At 45.1% G+C, this 27,368-nt stretch overlaps 2 protein-coding genes and 1 long non-coding RNA gene across 4 annotated transcripts in view; 2 read left to right on the forward strand and 1 right to left on the reverse strand.

Annotated features, from left to right (window-relative positions):
* Positions 1-7,924, reverse strand: part of ZFYVE28 (zinc finger FYVE-type containing 28) — a 28,859-nt gene extending 20,935 nt beyond the window's left edge. The window contains exon 1 of the mRNA XM_080988737.1: positions 7,679-7,924. Coding sequence (XP_080844863.1) covers positions 7,679-7,720 — 42 coding nt within the window. The 5' untranslated portion in view covers positions 7,721-7,924. The remainder of the gene's footprint in view (positions 1-7,678) is intronic.
* A 165-nt stretch (positions 7,925-8,089) lies between these two features.
* Positions 8,090-14,421, forward strand: LOC308467734. Its single transcript, XR_013981275.1, has 3 exons — positions 8,090-9,820; positions 9,916-10,074; positions 10,376-14,421. It is a non-coding gene; the product is annotated as an uncharacterized lncRNA (long non-coding RNA).
* Positions 14,422-19,930: 5,509 nt separating this feature from the next.
* The window catches only part of FAM193B (family with sequence similarity 193 member B), a 31,889-nt gene continuing 24,451 nt past the window's right edge, over positions 19,931-27,368 (forward strand). Inside the window, exon 1 of one of the 2 annotated variants that reach the window (XM_080987959.1) lies at positions 19,931-20,165. In XM_080987959.1, the coding sequence (XP_080844085.1) occupies positions 20,001-20,165 (165 nt within the window). In that variant the 5' untranslated portion in view covers positions 19,931-20,000. The remainder of the gene's footprint in view (positions 20,166-27,368) is intronic. The other variant, XM_080987960.1, reaches the window with a different exon arrangement.

Genomic DNA, 27,368 nt, shown 5'->3' on the forward strand with positions numbered 1-27,368 from the left:
CAATGGTCTGAGTCACAGCGTAAAGCAGTTCCTACATACCTATAGATCAGCAAGACTCATATGGATAACAGCAGTACCATGGGCAATTCATTACCAGAGTAATTAGGGTGAAAATCCAACACACACCCCAAATTCAATAGGACTCACTTCTAAATAGACTTGGTTAGGATTGCATTATAAATTACATGTTTATTCCACAGTAGCAACTGGACCATATTGTGTTTGCAAACACCAGGCACATTTCTGGAAGACATGGCGGAAGACTTAAAAACCAGTGTGAAGGCAGACGTGCGTAGCAATATGTGAGTAATCTTTCTTCCATGCAAACATCACAATGACAACCTGTTTTCTCTTCCTGATGGATTTATACTAGACATAAATATACAGGCTTGTTTTATTCAAAATAAGTTGTATCCAAAATAAGTTGTATCGGACAACACCTACAGATAATTATTACCAAATCTTGACATACTGGAGAAAAGCCAAGAGACACTCGTGCCAATGTTTGAAGAGGACAAGAGAAAGGGCAAGGATTACTATAACGTAATTATTTAGCCCAGTGCCAATCCAATGAAAAAGCAATCAAGGGAGCCAAATGATTTCAAAGAGCAAAAAGATCAGATCAATGTTTCGCAGGGAAAGGGTTCTTGTTAAACAAACCCTATTTTAACCTTTTGCTGATATTACAGGTTTAATTGTAAAATGATACCAAGTTAAATGGCCTTGCTAGAACATCTGGAAGATATTGGCTCCCGAGGTTTTTACTGAAGCCCAAGCTAATGAAATGCTGTCTCTTTGGAATGGGCTTATAGCTCCAACCTAGAAGTGAAGCTGCGAGCTTCTGGGTAATGATGCTCCGCAACACCCAAACTCCCTCCCCCAAGTTCTCTGTAAATAGCATTGGACTCTGACTCCACCTCTTATGTTGCACTGAGCTTTGGGACAGAGAGAACCTTCTCTGACCACTGATCTGTCTAGCTGCAGCTCATCACAGTCACAAGATCAACACACTCGTCGGTGGTTTCAACACAAAACCTTTCTCTACTCTCCACCCTCAAGTCCTCTGGTATGGGCAGAAAACTTGAGAGGGCTGGAGGTGGTTCTCTTGTTTCATGTTCAGCTTTGGAGTAGGCAGAAGCCACACGAATCGTAACACTACTTCAACCTGCTCCGGAAACCAACTTGCTATGAGACAACACCCCCTTATACCTCTCCTTAAAGTGTTTTGTATGAGCACAAGATTTAGAGAAGGCCTTGCGGTGACCACAAGTAACGTCTGGCTAATGAGCAAAGCAAATACTTGTGGGACCCTGTAAACAGGACATTGTGATGCACCGTCATACTGACTAGTAACAGACAGGCAATCGGCTCCACAAGATCTGTGCAACCCACAGAGTATGCAGTCAGGATAGCAGAAAGTGGTGTTGATCCACTATTAAAAGAGAGAGAGAGAGATGTATGCTTAAGACATTTGACTTAAAAGTACATAGGAAGTTGCCTTGTATTAAGCCAGACCATCTGTCCATGTTGTCTACACTGATTGGCAGTGGTTCTCCAAGGTTTCAGGCGGGAGGCATTTCCAGCCCAACATGGAAACACCAGGGATTGAACCTGGGACCTTCTGTGTGCAAATCGAGGAGAAGCAAAGAGTTATGTGGGGCAAGAAAGAATTTGTGGCTAACCAATAAAGGCGGCTGACAGCTTTAAGGAGGAAATCACTATCAAAAGATAGTGTTCCTAGAAAAATCATCAGTTCAGGGTCCAGCTTCCTGTTAATTTTAAAAGACATACCAAATGCAGCATAAAAATCATTAGTGAGGAAGTCTTCAGACTACACTAATTACAGCCTGATTCTCTCCGCTGTGATCATATGTTAAAATAATATTCCATAGTTGTTTACTTATTATGTATTCATTAATTCACACCCAGCTCCATATCTTCCGATCCCATTTCCTGTTGTATTTGCAGCGATTTTCTGTCCTATTTTTTTCAAATAAATTCCTTCCATACTTTTCCCAAGAAAAGCTTTAATAAAACCTAATTTTTTAAAAGTACCGTATTTTTCACTCCATAACACTCACTTTTTTTGTCCTAGAAAGTAAGGGGAAATGTCTGTGCGTGTTATGGAGTGAATGCCTACGGATGGCGGGGGATCTGCTGCAGTCGTGAGCAGAGGATCCATGGTTCCCCTTCCTTCCCTCCTCCGTGGCTCGCTTTGAAACAGCAAAGTGGGAGAGGAGCCGCTTACACAGGTGTAAGCGGCTCCTGTCTGGTTGGCTGCTTTAAATCAACCATGCTCTTTGTCCCTCTCTCCTCCCCACTCAGCTCGCTAAATAGCAGCAAAGCTTTTCAGCATTTTCATTTTCAGCTGGGGAGGAGGGAGAGAAGCAGAGCCTGCTTGTTTAAAAGGAGCAAAGCGGGAGAGGAGAGGAGCCTTCTTCCCTTATACCCCTCTTCTGTATTATTAGCAGCATCCTTCTCCACACACCCCACGCGTGTTCCTTCTCCCCTTAAACCCCTCTTCTGCATTATTAGCAGCATCCTTCTCCACACCCCCGTGTTCCTTCTCCCCTTAAACCCCTCTCCTGCATTATTAGCAGCATCCTTCTCCACACCCCCCACACGTGCTCCTTGTCCCTCGAGTGCTTTTCCTTCCCTCCCCACTTAAAATGTGGTTAGAAAGCACGGATCTACATGGATCCTCAGGATTTTTGCACTGGGTCACCCCAAATTCACCATCAGATCACATAGCATGTCCATGGCTACGCCTGCACCAAAAAAACCACACACACACACTGTTTCATGGGGCCGCAATGGCACAAAAACTTGGTTACAAAGCACGGATCCACATGGATCCTCAGGATTTTTGCATTGGGCTACCCCAAACTCACCGTCAGATCACATGTCTGTGGCCACAGCATCAACCACAAAAATCATACATCCACTGTTTCGTTTAGAATATTTTTTTTCTTGTTTTCCTCCTCTAAAAACTACGTGTGTGTTATGGTCAGGTGCGTGTTATGGAGCGAAAAATACAGTAATTACAGACTAACTGTATGCAGATTCAGAAGTCTCATTATGTTCAACAGGACTTGCTCCCAGGTGCGTGAGTATAGCGTTACAGATTTGCAGCAATGTGGCAAGTTAATGCAAGGAAACCTTAGCAAATAATGAATATTCTGAGTATGTAACTGACTGGGCTTCTTCTACAATATAAGGGCAAGAAATCCAACACATAGAATTGTAGAGTTGGAAGGGACCCTAAGATTAAGAATTTCGTGTTCTATGGACTAAGCTATCTGCTATCAACAACCAAATCCAAGTGGCTACAAAAGGAGACGCTGCTTTTTAGGCCACCCTAAAATAAAGTTGTGATATTTATTTACATTGTTGATAGCATGTTTGAGTCATCTGCTCCTTCTGGGGCTCCTATACTAAAAGTACATTTTGCATTAGCACGCAATGGGCCATGGTGAGCCACCTGGGCTCTCTCTCCAGGGATGCTTAAACGCAGAGTTAGTTTTCAACAACAGTTCTGCAGTTGTGTACTTGGCTAGCTATCATGGCATATCCAGGTAGGCTATTAGAACTGCTCTCTTAAAGCACAGGTAGGTAGGTAGCCCATAGCTCCCGTCCCCCAGCAACTCTATGTGGCTGTTCAGGACAAAAAATGTTGCCTATCCCTGAACTACAGAGCTGCGCAAGGATCAACAAGATGCAAGCTTTATCTTTTGAACCAGGGGAGTTCAACTGTCACTCACAAGTGACAATTATGCCCCACTTGTTATTCCCCCTCACACACCCCGTTTTGCAATGTGACAAATTAATGCAAGGAAACACGCTCCTTTTCAAAATGCCAGCAATACGCTATTCCCTAAATTCTATTAAGACAGATTGGTCAAGGATAGACGTACGTAACAGATGTTGAATAAACTGGCCTGTGGCCTTCACATTCACTGTCCGCAGAGTTGAACAAATAAATATGACCCCACCACGAGAGAATCAGAGTTCTCTTGGCTCTCCCACAGCTGACAAGCAGGTGAACTGAAGCTTCTCTGTAATGCTACAATGAAGTCAACAAATGACCACACACATAAAGTCTTTATACCGATTTGCCTTTTCATCAATTCTTTATGATACATTTTTCATTCACTCTTGAGAATGTGGATAAGGGCAAGCAAGAGGGGGTGATTCATTGCTGTTTAGGAAAAAAAAGTTGGCCAATAATAAAAAGTTACCTAATGTGATTATGAAATATCTGAAAAGGAACAGAAAAGCAATAATAGGATTCATGAGCAACTATTGTCACTGGTAAGCAGCTAACTGCTATTTTTGGTTCCTTCTGGATAAACAACCAACAATAAAAAAAACAAGAACTGGATTTTCAAGAGTTCATAGCTACTGGATGTATGAGTCTTGCCAGCCACAGGAATGTTCTCTTTCAAATTTTTTTCCCCAAACAATCAGTTTTTTCATACATGAGCAGTTGGATCACAAAAATGTTTGTTTGTTTGTTTTAACTATGGCTTAGTTCTTACCAATGTGTTAACATGCATCATGACTGAATGTTCCTCACCAAAAATAAAAATCCCTGCATATAGAAAACTAAGAATTCAGTGTGATGGCTAGTTTTCTATGTGAAATGTGTGTGGTTTTTTCCCCAAGTTGAGGAACATTCACAGCATAATTCTATGCATATCTACTCAGGTGTAAGTCTCACTGAATTCAATGGGACTTACTCCCAGGTAAGGGTGTACACAGAAATATAGTAAGGGCAAAATGGCTTTTTAAAAATAAATATGTCCTTCAATCTCAGCCCCAGCAATTGAACAGCATGGCCTTAAAATCAGCTTCATATTACAATGGTATCTCGGGTTAAGAACTTAATTCGTTCTGGAGGTCCATTCTTAACCTGAAACTGTTCTTAACCTGAAGCACCACTTTAGCTAATGGGGCCTCCTGCTGCTGCCATGCCGCTGGAGCACGATTTCTGTTCTCATCCTGAAGCAAAGTTATTAACCCAAGGTAATATTTCTGGGTTAGCGGAGTCTGTAACCTGAAGCGTATGTAACCCGAGGTACCACTGTAGTAGCATAAGAGGAAACTAAGCACCTTCTACTAAAAGCAAGACCTACAGGTTTTCTCTTCTCAATGCTTAGATTTGAACCCATATGCACTATATTCTTTGTACGTCACCATTGTTGCAACATTTGTTTATTTCACAATATATATATATCCCACTTGACTGTAATAAAACCTCAAAGCGATTTACAACACACTGTACTGTTCATAGAGTATGACGAATGGATCAGATAGTCCTTTCACCTACCTAGTTTAGTATGTAATCTCTGACTTTAAGTGTCAAAAAATTAAAAAAATAAACCTATGAAGTATATAAAATCGTCTCTTCCTTTCTCCCTGAAACATGCCAGTCACTTGACCCCCACATTAGAGGGTGGATTAATTCCCAAAGTAGCCTTCACACCTATTCCCCAAATCTGCTAGCATTTTATTATTCCAGGTCCAAGTAATCTAGTCTCACACATAACTGTCAAAATCCATTTGAATGCTGCTCTGCTTTAGGCCTCAAACAAGTTCTGAGGCAGAGAATTCCACAACACATTTTTACTTTTATCAGCAAATTGTAGGTTGTAATCCGTACCCCTTTGCTCCTATTGCCAATTATTGTTTTGCTTATATAAAATAATAACTCTCTCAATCATAAAGTGGGTTTTTTAGCTCTGCCCCTAAAACCTTGATGGAGAAACAGTGACTTTTTCCTTCCTAGAATACAAGGTGGTTTAGAAAATTAAAGCTCATCCAGAACAGTAAGTTTAGTGTCAACCAGCAATTTCAGCTGAGCTATCTAGCACACAACATAAACCTAGGTTTATTCGCCAGAGTAGAGCTAGCAACCCCGGTTCTGTTTACTAATTACACCTTGGTATATGCTTGGCTGAGTGAAATATGAGTCATAAACAAGTCAGCAGGAAGTCAACCCCCTGCCAGCCAATAGATGACACCGATCCCTGTAGAGCCAGTTGCATCCACCCACAAACTTCAGTTTCACCCTTGCAAAGAAGTGATGGCACAACACCTATGTACACACAAACTTCAGGCTTTCAGTTCCATCCACAACTGGCCCAGTTCTTCCTCTCCTAAACAAGTGGTATGGGGCAGCTGTTTTTGGCCACAAGGTCTGGCCTAAAAGCCCCCTTCCCCATGGACTAAAATAAAGTGAGACTAAAATACTTTCATTTTAGCATAGGGTTTGGCTGACTCCTAAAACCTGCTATCAGTTACCACACAGCTGGTTTTTCACTGCACTTATTGGTCTGTTTTGGCTTTAATCTCTCCTGTTGCTGGCTGTTTTGAGCAGCTTTTTAATGTGTTAGAAAGGCAGGAGATGAGTGTTTTCAACAATACATACCTTGATCAGTCACATACACCCTTTCCTTTACCCATATGAAATGTATGGCTCCATTATGGTAGTCACGGACCTGGGTGAAAACTCTAGAAGAAATTCTTAGAGCAAACCTAACCAGTACAGAGATGCTTTTTGCTGTGGGGGATCTTCTAGTGCCACTACTGGCAGAAGGTGACAGACAGGAAAAAAGTAGAACATCACAAACCCACATGCTCACCCTGGAGCTTAGAAACAGCATGCCATCTACGATACAGAAGGAGGTGAATTATTTGAAGAGCTGACACACAGGTGAAGCAAATTTGATTTGTTGCTTGGTTCGGGGAGGACCCAAAGCAATGGGTTCAAGTTACAAGGAAGGGGATTTCTCAACTAAACATTAGGAAGAAGTGCTTGATGGTATGAGCAGTACTCTAGCAGAACAGGCTGCTTTAAAAGGTGGTGGGCTTTCCTAATGAGGTGTTTAAGCAGAGGCTGAATGAAGGGTGCTATTGAACTGGATTTCCTGCTTGGGAAGGGGTGGGACTAGATGATATCGGAGATCCCCTCTTGCAAGACTGGGATTCTAGGAAAGTTGAGAAAGAAGCCACCCCGCACCACAGAGCTCTCGACTGCCAGAGACAACAGCCACTGAAGGGAGCAAGGTCTCCACACCTCTAAGGTCTTAAGGCTCCAGGTTTACCAGCAGGCGAGAGGACAAAGTGGCGGTAGACGAATGAAGAAACAAATACAAAGGCGTACACAAAGACACACCTGTGTACACTTATGTCATTCCCGAAGAGCTACAACATCAAAGGCTCCTATACTCAGCAAATCACTACCACGCATTGAAACTCTCCTTTCACCCCCAAGCGGGCATTGGAAGGGGGGGCGGCGGCGGCTCATTCTTTTACCACCCGGATTGTGAAGACAGCTGCGAGAGGGGCGTTTTAAGAAGTTGGAGGCTAACTCAGCTGTAATCCTCGACCCTGATCAGGATCACTGCCGCGAAAGAGAAGCAACTCCCGAGAAGTCCGAATTCAAGTCCGGATTCCCTTCAGAGCCTTAGAGCGAAAAGCGAGGTGGGTCGCGGACGGGACGCGGGGAGCGAAGAACGAGGCGCGAGAAGCCCCCCCCCCCCAAACATGCCGAGAAGAGAAAAAGGAGCCCTCACCGGGCCTAGCCCAGAGACAGCGAGAAAGAAACCGAGCGCGAGCCCGTCGGGGAGCCCGTCCCGGGCTGGGAAGAGCCCCTTCTCGGAGCCCCCCTCCTCACCTTGGGTCTATGCAGCCATCTGCGGACGGCGGCGGGCAGCATGGCTCGAGCTCGGTGCGCGGCGGCAGCGGCGTCGGTGGGAGAAAGCGCTCTGGCTCCCGCAGAGACACCTGAGCCGTCTGCGCTCCGCCGCCTCCGCCTGGGGCTGCCCTTTGGCGCCTCCCCGGGGCGGGTCGAGGCGGGGCTTCGGGCTCCAGGAGCGGGACATGGGAGCACCCGCACGCCTTTATCCCCGCCCTGCTCCGGCGCTCGCTTGGCGGACGAGGCCGACGCTCCCTAGCGCGCGCGCGAATTGGCGGCCTCGAAGGGGCGGCGTGGGGTCTCCGCCCACCTCGCCGAGCAGGAGGACACCAGCGGCTCCCTGCGAAACGTGCGGAACAGCACCAGTCTCCGAAGGGGGGGGGCGAGCGAGCGGGGAGGCGGGTCGGTTCTACCGGGAATAACTTTCCGCCTTCCGAGGGGGCCATAGGAAGCAACCCCCCCATAAAACATTTGAGGGGGCCGGACCACCCCAAAGTTTATGGGCATTGCCATTCAAATACTGTAGTGTGCTTGCACCTCATCATGTGATCGATTATGCGGGGCGGGACTTACCTGCCCCCCTCTATTTTATTCAAGTTGGCATGCCTGGAGAGGGCCCTCAGAGTTTGGAAAAAGAGGTCCTATTATGATGATCGAGCTCCAAAGTCCTTTCTGTCTGTCCGCCCTCGCGGGGTGGGGGGCTGCCTTTTCAGAGGTGTTGTTTGGCCGGGCTGGTATCCCAGCTGGGTGCGGGGCACCTGGGGTAGGTAGATATGAGAGGACGCGCCGACGTGCCCGGCTTAGGGGCGCCATTTCGGAAGGGGGGCACGATATATTATTTTGTTTGCTACCTTTCTGTGTCCTGCTTTTTCTTCCACTCCAGAGGGCTTTCCCAAGCGGGCTCCCATCCAGGCACCGACAGACTCAATCTAGACCTGCTGAGTTTTCACTTTACTGCATCTTGTCCCTTCAGAACATGCCCTGAGGTCTGATTCCAGCTTCAAACTTCTGTTGTTTGTTTTAAAAACAGGATTTGTAATTTTCTGGCTTTCTGATCCTTTGTTTGTTCTTTCTTTATTATCGTTTATGATGGCTACAACAACCTTATCAACACAGAATAAACAACCAGGCATACACACACAGAGAATGTGAGCACACACACAGTCACCATTTCATTTCACTTCATTTTGCCAATATTTGCCATATAAATTAGAGGGAACCAGCCAGAAACAAGTGTGTTTCTTAATACTGTATGTATAGGAACCCGATATAAGAACAGTACCCCCAGTTACCGGTACCTTCTTTCTTAACTGGAGATGCAGCAACAGGAAAAGCTCCCCCAGTTGGATTTCAGCTTCTCTTACAGAGGACTGCCAGTGAAAAGGCAGGAACAGATGAGGTTAGATATCTGATGCCTTGTTGGCTCCCTATACCAGCATCAGAGGAAGATATGCAGGCCGGAGGGAGAGCCTACAGGTTTGCCAGGGCTTATGTTTCCCTGGAAATGCTTGCCTCCTAATGCTAGCTCTATGGGGACCAGCTGTGGATATTCAGGTGGGTGCTGGGGGGGCATCTTCTAAAACACTGTATTATTAATCCACATGCTGTGCCTTGGCCTTTAAAACAGACTCTAGAGTAGAGACCTACCATAGTTTAACAAACACACATTGCAGAAGATTCCCCACCCCCATTCAGTGAGTCGTTACTGTATCTTTAAGATGAATATACTCTCCTGATGCCTCAGCCATTGTTTATTAGCACATTTTATCTCCTTTATTCAAGCCTCTGTTGATGTTTAAAACCTGTTTTTAAACCTGTCTTCTCTTTTCTCCCTCCCCTCCCCTGACTTCATGCAATTCCAGGATTGTGATGTGGCACAACAAATCTTCCAAAGAGGGCTGATAGTGATGACAGCATTACATTTTTACGTATACTGTATATGAAGATATACACATACACAGAGAGAGAAAATTATACATGGAATTATGGCTTTTGGTGTGGAAAGCAGCTATAAAATACGTATTTGAACAATGCCAGTTAGGTTTACGTGGTTTCAAACTACCTGCTGCTATTAAACACTAAAACAGATTTTTCTCTTTACCTGTATTCACTGTCCCATAGGTAATTATGTAGCATTTCCTGAAGTAGTTACGCAAGTTCTGCTCTGGGGGCTTTGCTGGCAATGGGAGTTTATTGACCAATTGGATGTTTTGCAGATAAGACAGGCGGAAGGAAGAGCTGCTGCCACTACTGTGTGGTGTTATAAACCTCACCACTTTCACTTCCTATCTAAATTGCCAGACAGCTGCTCTTGGGGGGTTCCTGCCCTCCATGACCAGAGGCTGGATCTACAGTGCATTGATGGCACAGCGCAAGTATGAATGTTACTGAAGATGTCACTTGATATTTTTATGTAAAATATTTGAATACTACAATTCCATTAAGTATATCCAGAGTAGTTTGGTATTAAGATTATCCTGCTTGCTTGCCATGGTATCTAAGATGGTACGGTGCTACAAGCAAAATCCCAGCTCATTGAGCACCAGCTGGAGGAAAAGGCCCGTGAAATAAAAGCTGGCCATAAACATTGTTTGTCCCCTCTCTGCACACGTATTAATCAGAGCTGAGGGAAAATAGGTTGTCACAAAACAAATCTGAGTTTCTTTCCCTTACCAGACACAATCCTCCTGTTCTTTGGGATGTTAATAATAGCTTCAAGTGAGAGCTGGACCATAAAGAAGGCTGATCACTGAAGAATCAATGCTTTTGAATTATGGTGCTGGAGGAGACTCTTGAGAGTCCCATAGACTGCAAGAAGATCAAACCTATCCATTCTTAAGGAAATTAGCCCTGAGTGCTCACTGGAAGGACAGATCCTGAAGCTGAGACTCCAATACTTTGGCAACCTCATGAGAAGAGAAGACTCCCTAGAAAAGACCCTGATGTTGGGAAAGATGGAGGGCACAAGGAGAAGGGGACGACAGAGGACGAGATGGTTGGACAGTGTTCTCAAAGCTACCAACATGAGTTTGACCAAACTGTGGGAGGCAGTGGAAGACAGGAGTGCCTGGCATGCTCTGGTCTATGAGGTCACAAAGAGTTGGACATGACTAAACAACTAAACAACAACAACAAAAGTTTTAAGGAATCGTTAGTTCCTTGATACATAACAATTTATAATAATTTTATAACTGTCCCACCCAACCCATAACTTTTGGGGCACAATCCCTGTCCCAGAACACTGACAATAACAAGGATCTCTCTGAGGGTATTTCTCAACAGCCCATATCTTTAAACAAAAATGTATTGGGGACAGTAGTAAGCATATGAAACAAGTATCACTGAAATAGCAAGAGGTTTCTCTTTCCACCTTTTTTGGGGGGAGGGAGTAGCTTGAGGATGTTTCTACAAAGCAAGGGTGTTCTTTATCCCCCTTATTATTTGGAATCCCTTTGCCATGGCTGTTAGAAAATATATATACATCATCAAGTGATAACTGTACAGGGGAAGGAACGTCTTACCAACATTTTTGTGAATGATGTAGCATTAATATTATCAAATGCCATACACACAACTTCATATATTAGGAAGTAATCAGATTTACGGTATATGAGGTGGCAGGCCTAAAATTAAGTATAAAAATGCAGAACTATGTATAAATATTGCTACCAAAATTCAGACAAATCCAGCAAAGTCTAGGTGTTCCAATTTGCCATGAACAATTTAAATATTTGTGAATAATCTTTTTTTTTTTTAAAAAAAGAAAGTTTGTTTAACGCTACTATTGGGCACATTAAGAGGGAATTTTTTTAAATGGAGAAAATTAAAATATTGGGTATCATCTCTGCTGTAAAAATGAGAAGTCTACCAAAGTCTACCCAAACTAGTTTCAATTCATGCTCATTTAGATTCCTGCAGGAAAAGCCGGTGGTGTGGCAGAGCTATAGTAACACCCACCCCCAACATCGCTGCATTTTTCCTGGGGGGAGGGGAGAGTGGGATATAAATAACAATAAAATACCAGCACGTGTCCAGCACACTGTGGACGTGTGTGGCTCTTGACTAGAAGCTGAATTCCAAGGAAAGCAATACTTGTCTCTGCTTCTCATATCCTGAGGGTGTGCTTGACAGGAAGTCAGCGTGGCTTATGGGAAATGGTGACACAGGTACTTGTACTTGTCCAGAAATACAACTCAACGGCTGTGCAGGAAAGCAGGAATTAGTTCTCTAGTAGCTGGTTTCAGCTTCCTGATAGGATCTTGGAAGTATCTTTTCTCTACTAATCCCACCCTCCAACAGCTTTTAAGTCCCATTATGTTCTGTCAGTGCACATCATTCCATTGGACTGCAGCTATTCTTTTAAGGAATGTGGTTAATTGATCAACTTTGAACACCATTGAAACGTGACAGGAGCCTGGGTTGACCTGCCCCACCCCTTAATCGCAGGTGTCAGTTATCAAAATCCTGTCTCAATTTAAAACAGGCAATGTGGTTTCAAAGGAAGAATGGGAGCGCATTCTGAAGCATGCTCCCGATCCTTCCTAGCCAGCCCAGTTTGAATTCAAGTTTGACTGCAAAAGCAGAATCTTCCTTTGAACAAACCACACCTGTGAAAGAAGAATAGGAAGTGTGCAGTAATTTGGCACATTTCTCTTTCTCTGCAATTGTAACAGCAGCTGGAAAGGAGGATTTGGGAGCACATTTAAGAGTGCACTGCTGGTCCTTCCTTTTCAGATTTCCTCTGCAGGTTCAGTGAGGTTAGGTGATGCACAGGTGTATGTGGTTTAGCCCAAACTATGCTGTGGGCCGAAGTGGGAGGCCTGGTGGACCAGAGGTTTATCACTACCAATTTAAAATAACCCAAGGAATTGTGTTAAGAGGTGAGCAGCTGCTGTAACTGGTAAAATATTATTGATAAGGAGGTTGCTATTCGCCATTTTAGAGGTTTATGTAAACACTACTAGACTGGATAGTACTTTTGTTTTCAGTTTCAATATTGTTAACTAAAAAATATGAGTACACACACATATATATTCTTTGAGCATGATTACCTGTATTTCTCTTGTTGCAATTTATAAAAAGCATAGTATTTAAATCAGCCTGTGTCTCTAGACGCATCTAAGATGAGCAAAGAATCATCTCCAGAAGCTCATCACATGATTATAAGAATCAGGCTACTCAGGGCAGGAATTCTTTAATCATTTGTGCATGGTGATGGAGGTTTGGAAAGTTTTCCATTTTTAGAAATGAATTTTCATAAAATTCATTAGTAATGGGCCAAGCACTCCCCAGGCAGGTTAAAGGCTATTCAATGTTACCATGTGCTACTCCCCTGTTGAAGAAGGCGGCTGCCAGTGGGCCAGCACTCATAATTATGTTGTTGTTGTTTAGATTTTTCATCCATTCCTTCAAAAGGTGGAGGTAAACAACAACAACAATTTATTTATACCCCATTCATCTGGCTGGGTTTCCCCAGCCACCCAACAGAATATTAACAAAACCATACAAAGCTTTTTGAAATTTTTTAAAACAAACACATATTTTCACAAGTAAATTATTTCAAGGTTGTCCAGTTAAGCTGTAGGCAGTGACATCCTGCTGTTGATGTTCCACCCGTGATGTGTGTGTGGATCTGGCTATGGATCTGGAAGATCTCCAGCACCCTTGTTGCTCCCACCCCAGTGGAGGCTGGTCCATTCGGACAGTCCCACCAACCTCAGCCCCCCTTCAGTCAGCCTCCACCCACCTGCCTTTGTTACTTATAACCAATGCAGGGTGTAGCACTGCCTTATCAGCTTCCTCCTCCTTAGTCTCAGTGTTTCCCTTGTAGATCTCAGCTGAGGAGGAAGAAGGGGGACAAAACTGGAATTAGTTGGCTCTGCCTGTCATTGACTTGGGCTCCACCTGCTGTTGGCCTTCTGCCCTACCAGTCTCAGTGGGCATCAGTTACCATTGTCTCACACCTCCAGGGAGGGCCAGAAACAACAGAAGCCCTAAGGCTGGGAAAGTAATTTCTCTCCCACTGGATTCAACATAAGGCCAGGGAGGAGAAGGAAAAGGATCACCCTCCCACTCTGGCCACAGCTGGCCAGCAAGAAGGGTTCCGGATGTGGCAATTGCTCTCCCATGGACTCAACCACCCTTGGATTGATCTCACGATGAGTAAACAACTGCAGTGGATACACAGTGGTACCTCTAGTTACGAACTTAATTAGTTCCGGAGGTCCATTCTTAACCTGAAACTGTTCTTAACTAGAGACGTGCTTTCGCTAATAGGGCCTCTTGCTGTCACTGCGCCACCGGCACATGATTTCCATTCTCAACCTGGGGCAAAGTTCTCAACTCAAGGTAACTCTTCTGGGTTAGCGGAGTTTGTAACCTTAAGTGTTTGTAACCTGAGGCGTTTGTAACTTGAGCTACCACTGTAGTACTAATCAAAAGTTTTCAAAGCTGGCTGCAGAGTTTTCAGTGCCTTCGTTTCCCCCCTCAAAATCTAAATAATATAAAGGAAATATATGACGTTAGCAAGTCTTACAATGATCTGGTTAACTACAATAAGAAGTCCCCCCCTTTTTTTGTAATGAACACAATATCTTTGTTGTTGTTTTCTTCATGGGTACTATTGCTTATTTCTTCTTCTTTTTTGTGTCTTACTTTGCTCTGTGCACTTGTTATTTTGTACTTTTTATTTTTCAATAAAGAATAAAAAAAACCCTAATGATTTTCCAAGTGCTCCAGTGAAAATCCAACCAACACTTTAAATCTGTTTGAATATATCATTGAAACAACATGTAGTGCACTTTATTGATTTTATTTCCTATTCAATTATTTCAGTAAAAACTTTTGGGTACTGGAAAAAAAATATCCAATCCATATAGTGTACAAATGTGGCATACAATTATTATCATTATTTTAAAGTGTGAAATAAATATATGGTAGTTCAGATCCTTATCAATTTAAGGCAGCAGAAAACTTTCACGAAAATTTTACTGACGCAACGTTTTCTAGAACATCCACATCCCTGCTTGTGGATAAACGACATGTGGTACAGCAAGGTAACACAACAGACTTCAATCTCTCATTGCTACTAGGCATGAGGGCTATGTTCTACCTCCATTGTCAGAGGCAGCAGGTCTCTGAATGCCAGCTGCTGGAGAGAACAAGTGGGAGAGGGCTGTTGTGCTCATGTCCTGCATCTGGTTGAGATGGACTAGATGGGCCTTTGGTCTGATTCAGAAGGGCTACAGTGGTACCTCTGATTGCGAATGGGATCCATTCCAGAGGCCCATTCACAACATGAAAGGAATGCAACCCGCAGTGGCGCGTCTGCGCATGCGCGGGTTGCAATTTGCCACTTCTGCGCATGTCGTCATTTTGCGCATCTGTGCATGTGCGAGCAGCGAAACCCGGAAGTAACCCTTTCCGGTACTTCCGGATCACTGCGGGACGTAACCTGAAAGAACGTAACATAAACCGGATGTAACATGAGGTATGACTTTATTATGTTCGTATGGTGTTCTTCCACTCTCTTTTCCCCCATTTCCTGCAAGGTAAGCCCTCTGGTGGTTAACGTATGCCTGCAACATTTCCTGCGACAATTCTGCTTATTGCCACCTTTGGCATCCAGCTGAAACTGCTGTGATGCATCTTCAATTATCTACAGCCATCCTGGTCAGCAATACTATCCTCACACGTCTAGAGGGGTAGGCCTGTCCTTGCTTACTGACAGCCCCCTCTTTCAAAATAGCTACCAATCACTTTTAAAAACAACAAATATTTGCTTTGTTCATTCAGCAGAGGGAGCCTGAAGCAGCTCTTAAGACATGACAATAGTGTGATGCAGCATCAAAAAAAGATAATACTATTCTAGGCTGCCTCAACAGAAGTCTAGTGTCCAGATCAAAGGAAGTAATAGTACTACTCTGCCTTGGTCAAACCACACCTGGAGTACTGTGTCCAGTTCTGGGCACAATTTAAGAAGGCTGTTGACAAGCTGGAACGTGGGCAGAAGAGGACAACCAAGATGATCAAGTGTCTGGAAACTAAGTCTTATGAGGAACGCTTGAAGTAGCTGGGTATGTTTAGCCTGGAGGAGACTGAGAGGAGATATGATAGCCATCTTCAAATATCTGAAGTTCTGTCATATGGAAGAGGGAGCATGCTTGTTTTCTCTTGCTCTGGAGGGTAGAACTTGAGGCAATGGCTTCAAGTTACAAGAAAGGAGATTCTGACTAAACATTCGAAAAACCTTTCTGACAGTAAGAGCTGTTTGACAGTGGAACAGACTCACACGAGAGGTGGTGGACTCTCCTTCCTTGGAAGTTTTAAAGCAGAGATTGGATGACCATCTGTCACGGATACTTTAGCTGAGATTCCTGCATTGCAGGGGGTTGGACTAGATGACCCTTGGACCCCTTCCTACTCTAAGATTCTATGCCTTAGTCTGCTTGGGAGTCACTCCTATTGTCAATGACACTTACTGTACCCTTCTAAACTAAATGTGAGTCCGGGAAGAATCATACAGTTGGGTAGGATACAGCTTGTCACAAGGTGATGGCAACTCACAGTTTAAAGGCAGCCTATTGGATGTATTTGTTTTACTGAAGCATTAAAGATGTCTTCATGTAGTCGTTACTACAGTGGTGCCTCGCAAGACGAATGCCTCGCAAGACGAAAAACGTGCAAGACAAAAGAGTTTTCCGTTTTTTGAGTCATTCCACAAGACAAATTTCCCTATGGGCTTGCTTCGCAAGACGAAAAGTCTTGCGAGTTCTTGCGCGTTTGTTTCCTTTTTCTTAAAGCCGCTAAGCCGTTAATAGCCGCTAAGCCGCTAAGCCGTTAATAGCCGCTAAGCCGCTAAGCTGCTAATAGCCGTGCTTCGCAAGACGAAAAAACCGCAAGACGAAGAGACTCGCGGAACGGATTAATTTCATCTTGCGAGGCACCACTGTACAGAGAAATGTGATAGGTATATAGCCAATTGGTAATATGACCTGGATGTAATCATTATGGGACAGTTTCAGATAAACACTTAGGGATGAAAAATAAAAGCTTTGTTTTTGTTTGGAGGAAAGAAGCTATGAAAGTCCAGAGGTCTGTTGGGAAGCATTGCTACAGAGAAGTTGGAGACAAGTCACTGCACAAACATTTTTCAAACTAGGGTCTCTGAAAAACTGTTGTTCTATCAAGTTGGTTATCATATTCAGAACAAAAAGAAGCAGACTGTGTCCACAGATTCGGGTCACTGTTTCTGTGTGCAGGTTTGTGTGCCTTTGTCCACACAGGAGTAGGTACTTTCAAAATCTATCTTGGTGCTTCCTGGGATGTATATTTGAAATACAAGTTTCCTAATATTCCAGATTTGCACAAAACTGTAAAAATAATTTTTAAGACCTCTGTTGTTCCAAGCCCAGCAAGGATTTGGAGTCACTCACATGAAAGACTGCTGCTTCCTTTCCTCCCCTATTCCTTCACCGCCTCCTCTACTTGCAAGGGCAATTTTTATTTTTAATACAGCCGTTTTGTGCAAGATCTCTTCTGTGCAAAACAGTTGTTTTAAAATTTCAAAAACAATGATACTGGGAGCATGCATCCTTCCCTATCAGCTGATGGAAGCAAAATGGAAGTGGGTGGATGGTGGCAATAGATGGCACCAGAGAAACATGTCGAAGGCCCACCCACAAAATGTGCTCCAGGTGCATTCACAATCAGGAAACAAACAATTTTATATTGAAATTACTCTCCCATTTTGGATTTCACCTTGATCACGAAAATCCAAGTTTAGCGTTGAAGAACCATAGGCTGTCAGTTGAATGGGGAGAACGTCATGTGGACAACGCCCCCAAACCAAGGCACATGCAGTTTCAAATCCACATTAAATTCCCATGCGGATGAGCCCCTAGAGTTGCTCTTTCAGGAGAAGGTGGATGGCTGGGCTAGCAGGAAGCACTGAAGAGAAGCTGGTGATGAAGATCACATAGCCTGAAAGAATTTGAAGGCACTGGCAAAAAGCAGATATTGAAATAAAATCAATTGGGCCATTAGGAGGCATGTGTAGATCCAAAAATGTCTTTTGAAACACCTTTCGTACAAAATAGCTAATTTCTGCTCATTTTGTACGAAATAGTGCATTTCAAAATAGCCAGCTGCTTCCCAAAATGGAAGGGACAGGACTCTAATACTTCAGTCTGCATTTGGCCAATGTCCATAAAATTAATGAAGGCTGAAAGATACGCTAGTAAGGCAAGTTGTATTAATGTTGCCAGAAGTGAAGGGACAGTGCCCTCTGCTGTATACCAAAAGGCCAGCACACCCATGAAAACATGGCCCTCCCAGGCCGTTCATAATTCCAAGAGTACAATATACAGCAGTTCTTTCTGGGCAGACTCTTGCTTTTCTTCCAGCTTGTTAATATATATTGCATTATTATTATTACACTGGAAAAAATTACTTTAGCTTTTGCTCTCTTTTTTTAAGCTGCTGTTCAGGATGGTGATTGCTACTTCATTATAGGCATCTATTTTCTCATTAGTGATCACTTTTCTGCTTTCACTCAGTATATCTGTAAGACCCAATAGACATCAGTGCTCTTTTGCAGTTTCATGATACTTCTAAATTGTACCTCTGTTACCTGAAGCACTGGTTTGGGAGAATGGTTTTATTTTGTAAAGATCAGTGTGACATGGAGCTATTGTTCTTCCTAGTAAACATCTGCCACTAGTTTGAGTTCACTTGGGGCTGCTTCACATGTTGTAGGCGTGATTTACAATTCTCCTTTATTGCTCTGATGCATGCAGTTCCTTCCAGTGTCAGCTCTGGCAGCCAAACCCTTAGGAAATTTCAGGTGTCAAGATATCACATAGCCCAGGGTTCTGTTACGTAGCAAGTGCTATGCAACAGAGTTATCAGTGGCACCTATGTTTTTTAACTGTACATGTTAAAAAAGGCAGCACATGTTTTAAACACAATTGGGTAGATACTTGCTACCCAAATGGCACTTCCACTCCACACCACTAGGGCTACCAGTACTGTACACTTTCAAAACTCCATTCCAGCCTTAATCTCTATTCCACACACCCCTCCCTCCTAGGTGCTTCCTGAAGAGGTTAACATTACCATGCTGCATGTCAGGACCAGATCATGGCTGCAAGTGACAGACTCCTCTTGCGATTGGCCAGTGCTTTGCCGCTTATTCAGTCCCAAGTTTGGACTGCGGTTGTAACCACATTTAGAACACACAGCATACAAATTTCTAATTTTGGGGTTAAGAATAATTATTCCAACTAATCTGCTAGATAACTAACAACATTAAAAAACATTTGAAAAATTACCAAAATGAGAGTTTTTTCTAAATATATAATTTGATCGTTTCCAGATAGTCTTTTATTTCCTGTTAAAATGCAACTTCACGCACCTTTTAGATCTATAACGATGCCCCTCCCTTATTAATTTTATACTGCAGTAGGTATATGATTCCCCCCCCCCAAAAAAAACCCCATTCGATTGTATTGTTGGCAATAGGTATTTTCAGATACATGAAAACTTAATTTACAAGATGCTTATATATTTTACAGAGATTTCACCATTCTATGTCGGAGCACCACAACACTCCGGTGTCAGTTGTTTAACATCCCCGCGTAGACGCGATGAGTTAAGGTTACCTGCTAAGGCTCAGACACACCCGGGGCAGCGGGGTACATCTGCACCTTGTGCCCTCCCTGCACTGCTGGCAGCGGGTGGGGGAGCCGCGAGAAGCAGAGACGGGCCTGCATAGGGGAGGCTTGCAGCGAGCAGAAAGGCGAATTGCTCAAGTTTGCAGCACCGCCGCGCTCGTCGGAGATGCTGTGGAACAACGCCGAGGGCTCCGGCTGAGGCTTTCCTGATGCTTCCCTTTAAATGGGCCCTGGCGACCCCAAATGACCACCTTAGCCTCCCGTCGGAGTTGCAGACTCCGGCTCCGCCCCGGGCCACCCCCCGCTCCCGCCTCCGGAGAGACCGGGCCCGCTTCGGCCCCTCCGCCAGCTCCGCGCCTCTAGCCGGGAACACGCGCTCTCTGCCAGGGACGGCGCCTCCTCCAGCCGCTGGGGGGCGCGCTGCCCAGGCGCTGCCCGCTCCGGCGATGGCGGCGGAGGCTTCCCCCCGCGGGCAGGGGCCGGACGGGCCGCGCCGCCATATTGGCTGTTGTCCTGTCTGAAAGCAGCAGCAGCAGCGGCGGCGGCGGCGGCGTTAGCGGCGGCGGCGGGAGCAACAGCGGCGTTAGCGGCGGCGGCGAGAGCGCGGCAGCGTGGGGCGCGGGACGGGCATGACTCGCAGGCGGAATAAGGCGGTGGGCGCGGCCGGGGCGCGGCGGGAGCGGGCGGGGGGAGCAGCCCCCCCAGAGCCGCCCGCGCCCCCCGCCGGGCCCGGCCTTCCAGAGACTCCCGAGGCGGCGGCGGCGAGCAGTGCGGAGCAGGGCAGAGCCTCACAGGTACCGGGAGCGCGCGCCCACATCCCGCCCTGCATCCACACCCCTCTGCTGCCCTTAGACCGCTCGCCCCGCATCCATTTGCGGCGCGCGATCCACCCTTCACCCAGAAACCCCGACCGCACACGTCCGCCTGCACGCGGATCGCCCCGATCCATCCACCCGAGGTGCCCCCCGTTCGCCTCCCCCCACTCCCCGCCCCCGCCGACTGGGATCGCCCTCCTGGATGCGGCTCCCGCAGCACATTGCACGAGTGCCACCAGACATCCAGCAGCGGCACCCAGTGTGCGCCGTGCAGTCACCTCAAGATCCACCTTGAATCCAAGCTGTCTAGATCATGACCTAGGGTGTGTGTGGTGTGTGTGTGGCTCGCTCTCTCCCTATCCCCCCTTACACTGAAGCCACCTGCTTCCCCCACATCCAGCGCCCGTCAGGCCCAGATCCCCACCTCTGTTCATGTCAAGCCCTCGCTTCGTCTGCCCACCCTCTTGTTACATCCAGCACTCAAATCTACTCTAGTCCAACCACAAATAGACCCACATCCACAATCCTTATGTGCACTACTTACCGATACCCCTTCAGTGTGCAGTGGCCACCTTTTTGCTTGCATGCAACAGTCGCTGAGCATTTATAGTCTACCCTAGCCTGCAGAAGGCTGCTAGAGCAGGTCCCCTTCTCCTTTACTTAGGAAAGCCCCATTCCATATGTTCGACGCACCACCAATTCTATAGCTTTTGGTGCTGGAGCACCCATACATTCTGTGCTTGCTGCATCTTTTCAGGCTTCTTGTTGCATCTTCCTCAGATATAGAAAGACAGGCCTTCCCCCAAATACTAACTAGTACTTAGCATATGCAGCTTTATCGTCTGTTTGCATTTTGAGCATTTCCATTTCATTTGCTTCTCTTGTGGGGCTGAAAATTGAGTGGGGCCTTGCCCTGCGACCATGCTGTATCTTGTCCTTCAGATTGTGCCCGGGCCTGTTTTCAGATATATGCACGCATCCCTTCCCAGTAGGTAGGGGGTGGCAGCCAACTGAATCTTTGTGCAGTCTACATTTCTACTAAACAAGAAATCAGAGTAGGGAACTATTGTTGCTTGCTCAGATGAACTAGCACCATAGAATTGTAGAGTTGGAAGGGGCCATGAGGGTCATCCAGTCCAACCCCCTGCAATGCAGGAATCAACAAATGGCCACTATCCAATGTTTCTTGCAAGAAGGCTGCTTTGGAAGGGTAAGGGCAGATGTGTGGACAGAGAACTCATGAGACTAATGGCAGACAGCACTGACCAGTGTACACCACAGAAGGTCACTGTGTAAGTGATGCTCTGCCCTCCAAGAGGAATTGAGTTTCTCCAGCTGGATGTTGGTATTTGGGTGAATTTGCAGAGCTTTGCTGAGTTACTGTGGGACAATTGGACAGGAGCTGTGCTGCAAGCAGATTGCAGTTTGAGCCAAGGAAAGAGCTAGAACCTGGCATGGACAGAGGAGGATGTTCAAAATCCATTCCAGTGTGTCTCTTGGTCCTGAGTGTGCATAGGTAACATCTACCCTTATGGGCACTGGGGAAACTGCTCCTATCTCTGTACTGTTAGCCATGTACGCTGAGGTGGCAAATCCTCAGGACAGCTTTGTGTTAACTAAGGATTGTAGAATTAGCCTTCTGGGAAGCCAGGCTGCTGTTGGCAGACAGCAGACCTGCAGGAGACTCAGCCAGAGTTACACAGAGTATGTGGAAGTGGGGGCTTGTCTACAGACTGTGCCAGTCGGCAAGGCATTTTCAGCCTTTTTCAGGGGGCGGGGCAGGGAGAGAGCGCTCTTCTTGTTTGCACACCTGTTTTTTAGCCTGGCTAACGAGCCATTTGGTGGGTGAAGCGGGCACAGTGGCAAATTTGTCCCTGGATAGGATACAGTGCACCTAGACTGGCATGTGTCTGGCCCAGGATAAAAGAATCCCAAACTATCATCATACAGAGTTGCTAGCAAGTAAGCAAGCAAGTCACCAGTCGCAGGAGAGCAGTCAACCTTTTTTGTCCGATTGTGTCTCCTAGACTTTTGCATGCAGTGGGAATGATTAAGAGGTAGTTTCTCTCCATGAAAGTTTGTGTCTCATCTGCCCCGGTGCTCAAATTATGGACAAAAAGGTACAGGGTCCCTAGTGAAAGTCATAAGCCCGCACCCCCAACTTTCCCTGTTTTTAAACACCACGCCTCTATGTAGCCTTTTCCCCCTCTCAGTTTTTAAACTTAAATTGATAAAATTATATCATTACAGTTTTAACAAAATTCATCCAATTCGTCTGTTACATCATACTTTGAATCCCTTTTTAGTTTTGTAAAAACTGGCTGAGGGGGTTAGCATCAAATAAAGAGAACTGGGGCCCCTCTAGACTGCCTGTAATTCAAGCATTGATCTGCCCCCTCCCCGCAAATATGCCAGCTTCATTATTCAGAGATGAGAGGATTACAAATATCACATAAATGAGACCACAATAGACTATGATGTGCTATAGCAGGGTTGGGAATTGGTTGGGAGTGCTTCCCTTGCTGCTTATTAGAGCACGTATTCTCTATGGAGAACTGGGTTTAAGAGACTAGCCCATAAGTGTGCAAGAGATAAGTCAAGTCAGGGTGCAGCACAGCAGCTTTGAGAGTTGCCGGGTGGGGAGAGGAGTGCTGTTTGTCTGTCTTGTCCATACCAAGGATGGCCAACATCCATGCCATATGAGATGCACAGGGCATAACTTCTTGCCTCATGGCACTCCTCTCACATGCCTCTGAGACAGTGTTTCTCAAACTTTGGTCTCCAGCTGTTGTCGGACTACAACTCCCAACATCCCTAGCTAACAGGACCAGTGGTCAGGGCTGATTGGAGGTATAGTCCAACATCAGCTAGGGACCCAAGTTTGGGAAACACAACTCTAAGATACGGTGTGCTAATATGCTAGGGAGTCACTCTCGGCTTCTTGGTTTCCTTTGATAGACGGACCTGTCACACTGAAACAAAGAACATGACTTTCCTAGCCTCACTTTTCACTTCGTAGATAGAAGAACAGCTCCCCTGGCCAAGATGCTGGGGTAAGGGACAATAAGTTCATGACTGGGGACTGGGATCTGGTCCTTGAGCATCTCAGCCACTCCACCCCTTGAATCCACCCCTACCCCCACACTCAGTAACATGCTCATCTGTGTAGTTGCTCATCTTCCATAGTTGTGGAAGATGCACCTCGAAGCAGCTCTGCAATATACACTTCGAAGGGTCTAATGCTAGCTATGACTTTCAAGGCAGAAAAGGCTTCCACGATCAACAGGTTCACGCAGAGGATATTTGAGCATCTTCAGGAGATAAGTACAGAAGTAGAAGCCAGTGGAAACGACTTAGTGTTGGAACAGCCAGGTATAGGTTAATACAAAACTATTAGTTAAAACCCATTATGATGCACTGTAATCAGTTTCCTAATTATGTGATTTCTATGTTCCCGGTATTTGGGACGCAAAATAGTAACTGGAAAGACCAGCTTGTTGCTGGCTTAAGAGCAATTGCTACAGTGGCTTGGACAGAGCTGTTACTCTTACTGTCCCAGTGTAATGAAGTGTGATGCAAACCTGCAGTGGAAACTTAAGCACAGAGCAGGCTTCCAAATCCAGTTTGGAGAGGTAGTCTGCGAACAAAGACCAAAAGACACTTTTAGTTGCATGTGGTGTCTGAAGTACCTATGTATTGCAAATAAATCAGAAAGCATTGTTGATAAATGAACAAAAAGCAGCAGCACCTGAATTCTGAGAGGAGTTACCGTTCCACAAAGCCACTTGCCTTTAGTTAAGACATGGGTTGGGGAGAAGAGAATCACTGAATCAAAAGTTCCATACTTTCTGCTTCTTAACTATATCTCACATATCCAGCCACAAAGCTTCAATCGGCTGATATGGGAAACCTTGATGGAAACTCCAGAAGAGCTTTCTGGTATGTGTAGCTCTACTGCAGGTTAACCTAAGCTGCAGAAAGAGAAGGCTGAGGTGCTGAGCGCATTAGCATAGATTTGTGCCTATGCTGTCCTTGCCCTGCCTGAATCACAGAGCCTTTGTTCCAAGCATTAAATGAGGGTACATAAATAGTTCCAATTGGATATTATCCTAGCAAGTTTTGTTAGGAATATCATCTAGCTTTTATTTTGTGCTTTCAGGTGTTTAAACGAATTTACATTGTTTCATTTACTCTAGCAAGTGCTTATTCATCTGATCAGAGTCTAATGCTTGAAGCAAAGCAGAAATGTGGGGAATTGGAGAAGACAAACAGTAGGCAGCCTGTTACTTTAGGATGCTACAAGTGTTCTGCAAAAGGGACAGTGCAACTAGCTACATGCAAACGTTTCAGGATAGCTCTAGGGAGATTTTAGGATAGCTTTTCTGTTCTCTCTGTTGGTCCCTGCAGCTCAGCTAAAACTTCAAGTATGTGCATATGAATTGGGCGTATGCAGCTGTACACGTGCACACACTCTCCTTTACAGTTTGCAGGCTTCTGCAGCAAGCTGGAAACTGGCCAGCAGCAAACTGGAAGGCAATGGTTGCCATATACACTAAATGGGACAGATCTGCTATGCCTTAAAAAGCAGTGTGGCAAGAAGAATCCACAGGTGTATCTGCAGGTGTATCTGCTTCCACTACCACATTAAAAAAAACAGTACCCAGTGATCATCTCTCTTTTATATAGCTTTTCAAGGCACCAGAGCCTGGAGCCTGCAGTTAAACCAACAGCCACACTTCAATACAATGAGGCAAGTTTCTCTTGTCCACTCATTTCTAAGCAATTAGGAATGTACTAGTGGAGTTGACCTTCACAGCACTTGTTCGGAAGCTGCATGGAGGCTAACTTACAATAGTCTAATTAAAGTAATTAAAAAGAAAGTTAGTCCTCCAAGCAAAAGCGACAGGGATGCTGCCAGGCAGCACACCAGAGCTAGTATTGTACAAGTTTTGCGAGACAGACTGCTAGTAGTAACGCCTCGGGTTCACAAAGTGAGATTTAGACTTGCCACAAACACTTAAGGCTGGGCAGGCATGCTGACATACTTGTCCATAAGTTGGTGTTGCTTAGCACAGCAGCCAGATTTCTTTAGCTTGACTATACAGAGTGCATTAAGATCTTCCCTGCCTTTGATGTTGACTTTTTGCACTTCTCAGTCACAACTGTCAGCGGTTAGATTCTATGATGCCACGAAAGATTGCCACAATAATCCAAGTGTATTGTTTAATGTTGTCTTTTTTTGCTGCTGGTTTTTATTAGCAGTAGACTACCTAGGGACGCAGGTGGCGCCGTGGGTAAAACCTCAGCGCCAAGGACTTGCCGATCGCCAGGTCGGCGGTTCGAATCCCCACGACGGGGTGCGCTCCTGTTGCTCGGTCCCAGCGCCTGCCAACCTAGCAGTTCGAAAGCACCCCCGGGTGCAAGTAGATAAATAGGGACCGCTTACTAGCGGGAGGGTAAACGGCGTTTCCGTGTGCTGTGTTGGCTCGCCAGATGCAGCTTGTCACGTGACCCGGAAGTGTCTGCGGACAGCGCTGGCCCGCGGCCTCTTAAGTGAGATGGGCGCACAACACGACTGGCCCGTACGGGCAGGGGTACCTTTACCTTTACCTTTACCTAGAGGCTCACGGCAATTTCTGGAAAACTATGGAGTTGTCTTTATCCATCTCCTGGCTTCATTTCCCATTGTACCAAACCAGATCCTGTCCTGCCCATCTTGTTTTGTTTTTTTTTTTAAATAATTTTTTATTAAGGTTTTAAACAAAGAAAAAAGAAAAACAACACACACACAAAACAATACAAAACTTAACAATAAAACACAAAACATAACAATTAAAAACAAACTCTCTTTTCCATTTCCAATTTTAAGTTACTTATTTTCTGGACTTCCTCATACCTCCCTCTTTTGTATTCCAATCCACATTATTTGTCCAGCAGTTTCTTTTCCACTTTTTTATCCCAATCTTTAATTTAATAAAATGTTAAAATATATAACTTCAACTTTTTTAAACCTAATCCTTACTCTTAATGTCATATAGCTTTAAATTTTTCCCTTTTATTATCAAATTTCCATTTCTTTAAACATCTTTAATCTTAATCTTTAATCTTAATCTATCCTTATCTTTAGCCTGTACAGCTGGAAACCACTTATTTTCAATCCAACATCACTCTAACATTCCTTAATTTTGCAGTGTTTCTGAAGATAGTCTTTGAATTTCTTCCAGTCTTCCTCCATCGACTCTTCTCCCTGGTCACGGATTCTGCCTGTCATTTCCGCCAATTCCATATAGTCCATAAGTTTCATCTGCCATTCCTCCAGCGTGGGAAGTTCTTGTGTCTTCCAATACTTTGCGATGAGTATTCTTGCTGCTGTTGTTGCATACCTGTCCTGCCCATCTTGAGGTTGGGGTAGCCAGACAGAGTTTGAGAATGCAAACTAACAAAACTACTTAACAAACCTCCTTCTCCCCAGATTCAAGTACCAGTTGCAGTCTTGTTACCCAGGGCCATGATCCGGGGGTGCATTAACTGGAGTTATTTTTGTATGTTTCTTTTCAGCAGCTGTCACACTAAGTCAGTCTTGCAGTTAGCAACTGCCTCTTGGTGAACACCCAAATGGCCAACTGCTTGCTAGCCATAGCATATTGCACAGGATCGCCACAGTGCTGTGCTTAACACAAAGCCACCTGCTGGGAGCTGGATGTGTCCTTCTGCTCTCTAGCATTACAGACCCAGTGGCTCCAACACTAGAAGAGCAAGTACACATAATGTTCAAAGGCTTCACATTGTGACATTTTGTTTTGCAGAAGTTACGCCATGAAGGTGACACACTTACTCTTCCCTTCCTAGTGTTAGGAAGCTGTTGGTGCTCCAGTTCTGCTTTGACAGGATTCTAGGTGATCTTGCAATTAGATTTCTAGGAGCTCAGGAAGGTGCTGTATACAGAAGCAGACCATTGTCCCACCCAGCCCATTGTCCCATTATCCATACTGATGGCTCAGTTCTTCAGGGTTGCAGACAGCAGACACTTCCAGTCCTACCTGGAAATGTCAATGATTGAATCAGGGACCTTCTGCATGTAAACAAAAGCTCTACAACTGAGATACAATCCTTCTCAAAGTGTTGGTGCTGACCTTTAAAGCCCTAAACGGCCTTGGCCCAGTACATCTGAAGGAGAGTCTC

The sequence above is a fragment of the Podarcis pityusensis genome (genome assembly GCF_964106645.2).
Source record: "Podarcis pityusensis genome assembly, chromosome: 2".
NCBI lineage: Eukaryota > Metazoa > Chordata > Lepidosauria > Squamata > Lacertidae > Podarcis > Podarcis pityusensis.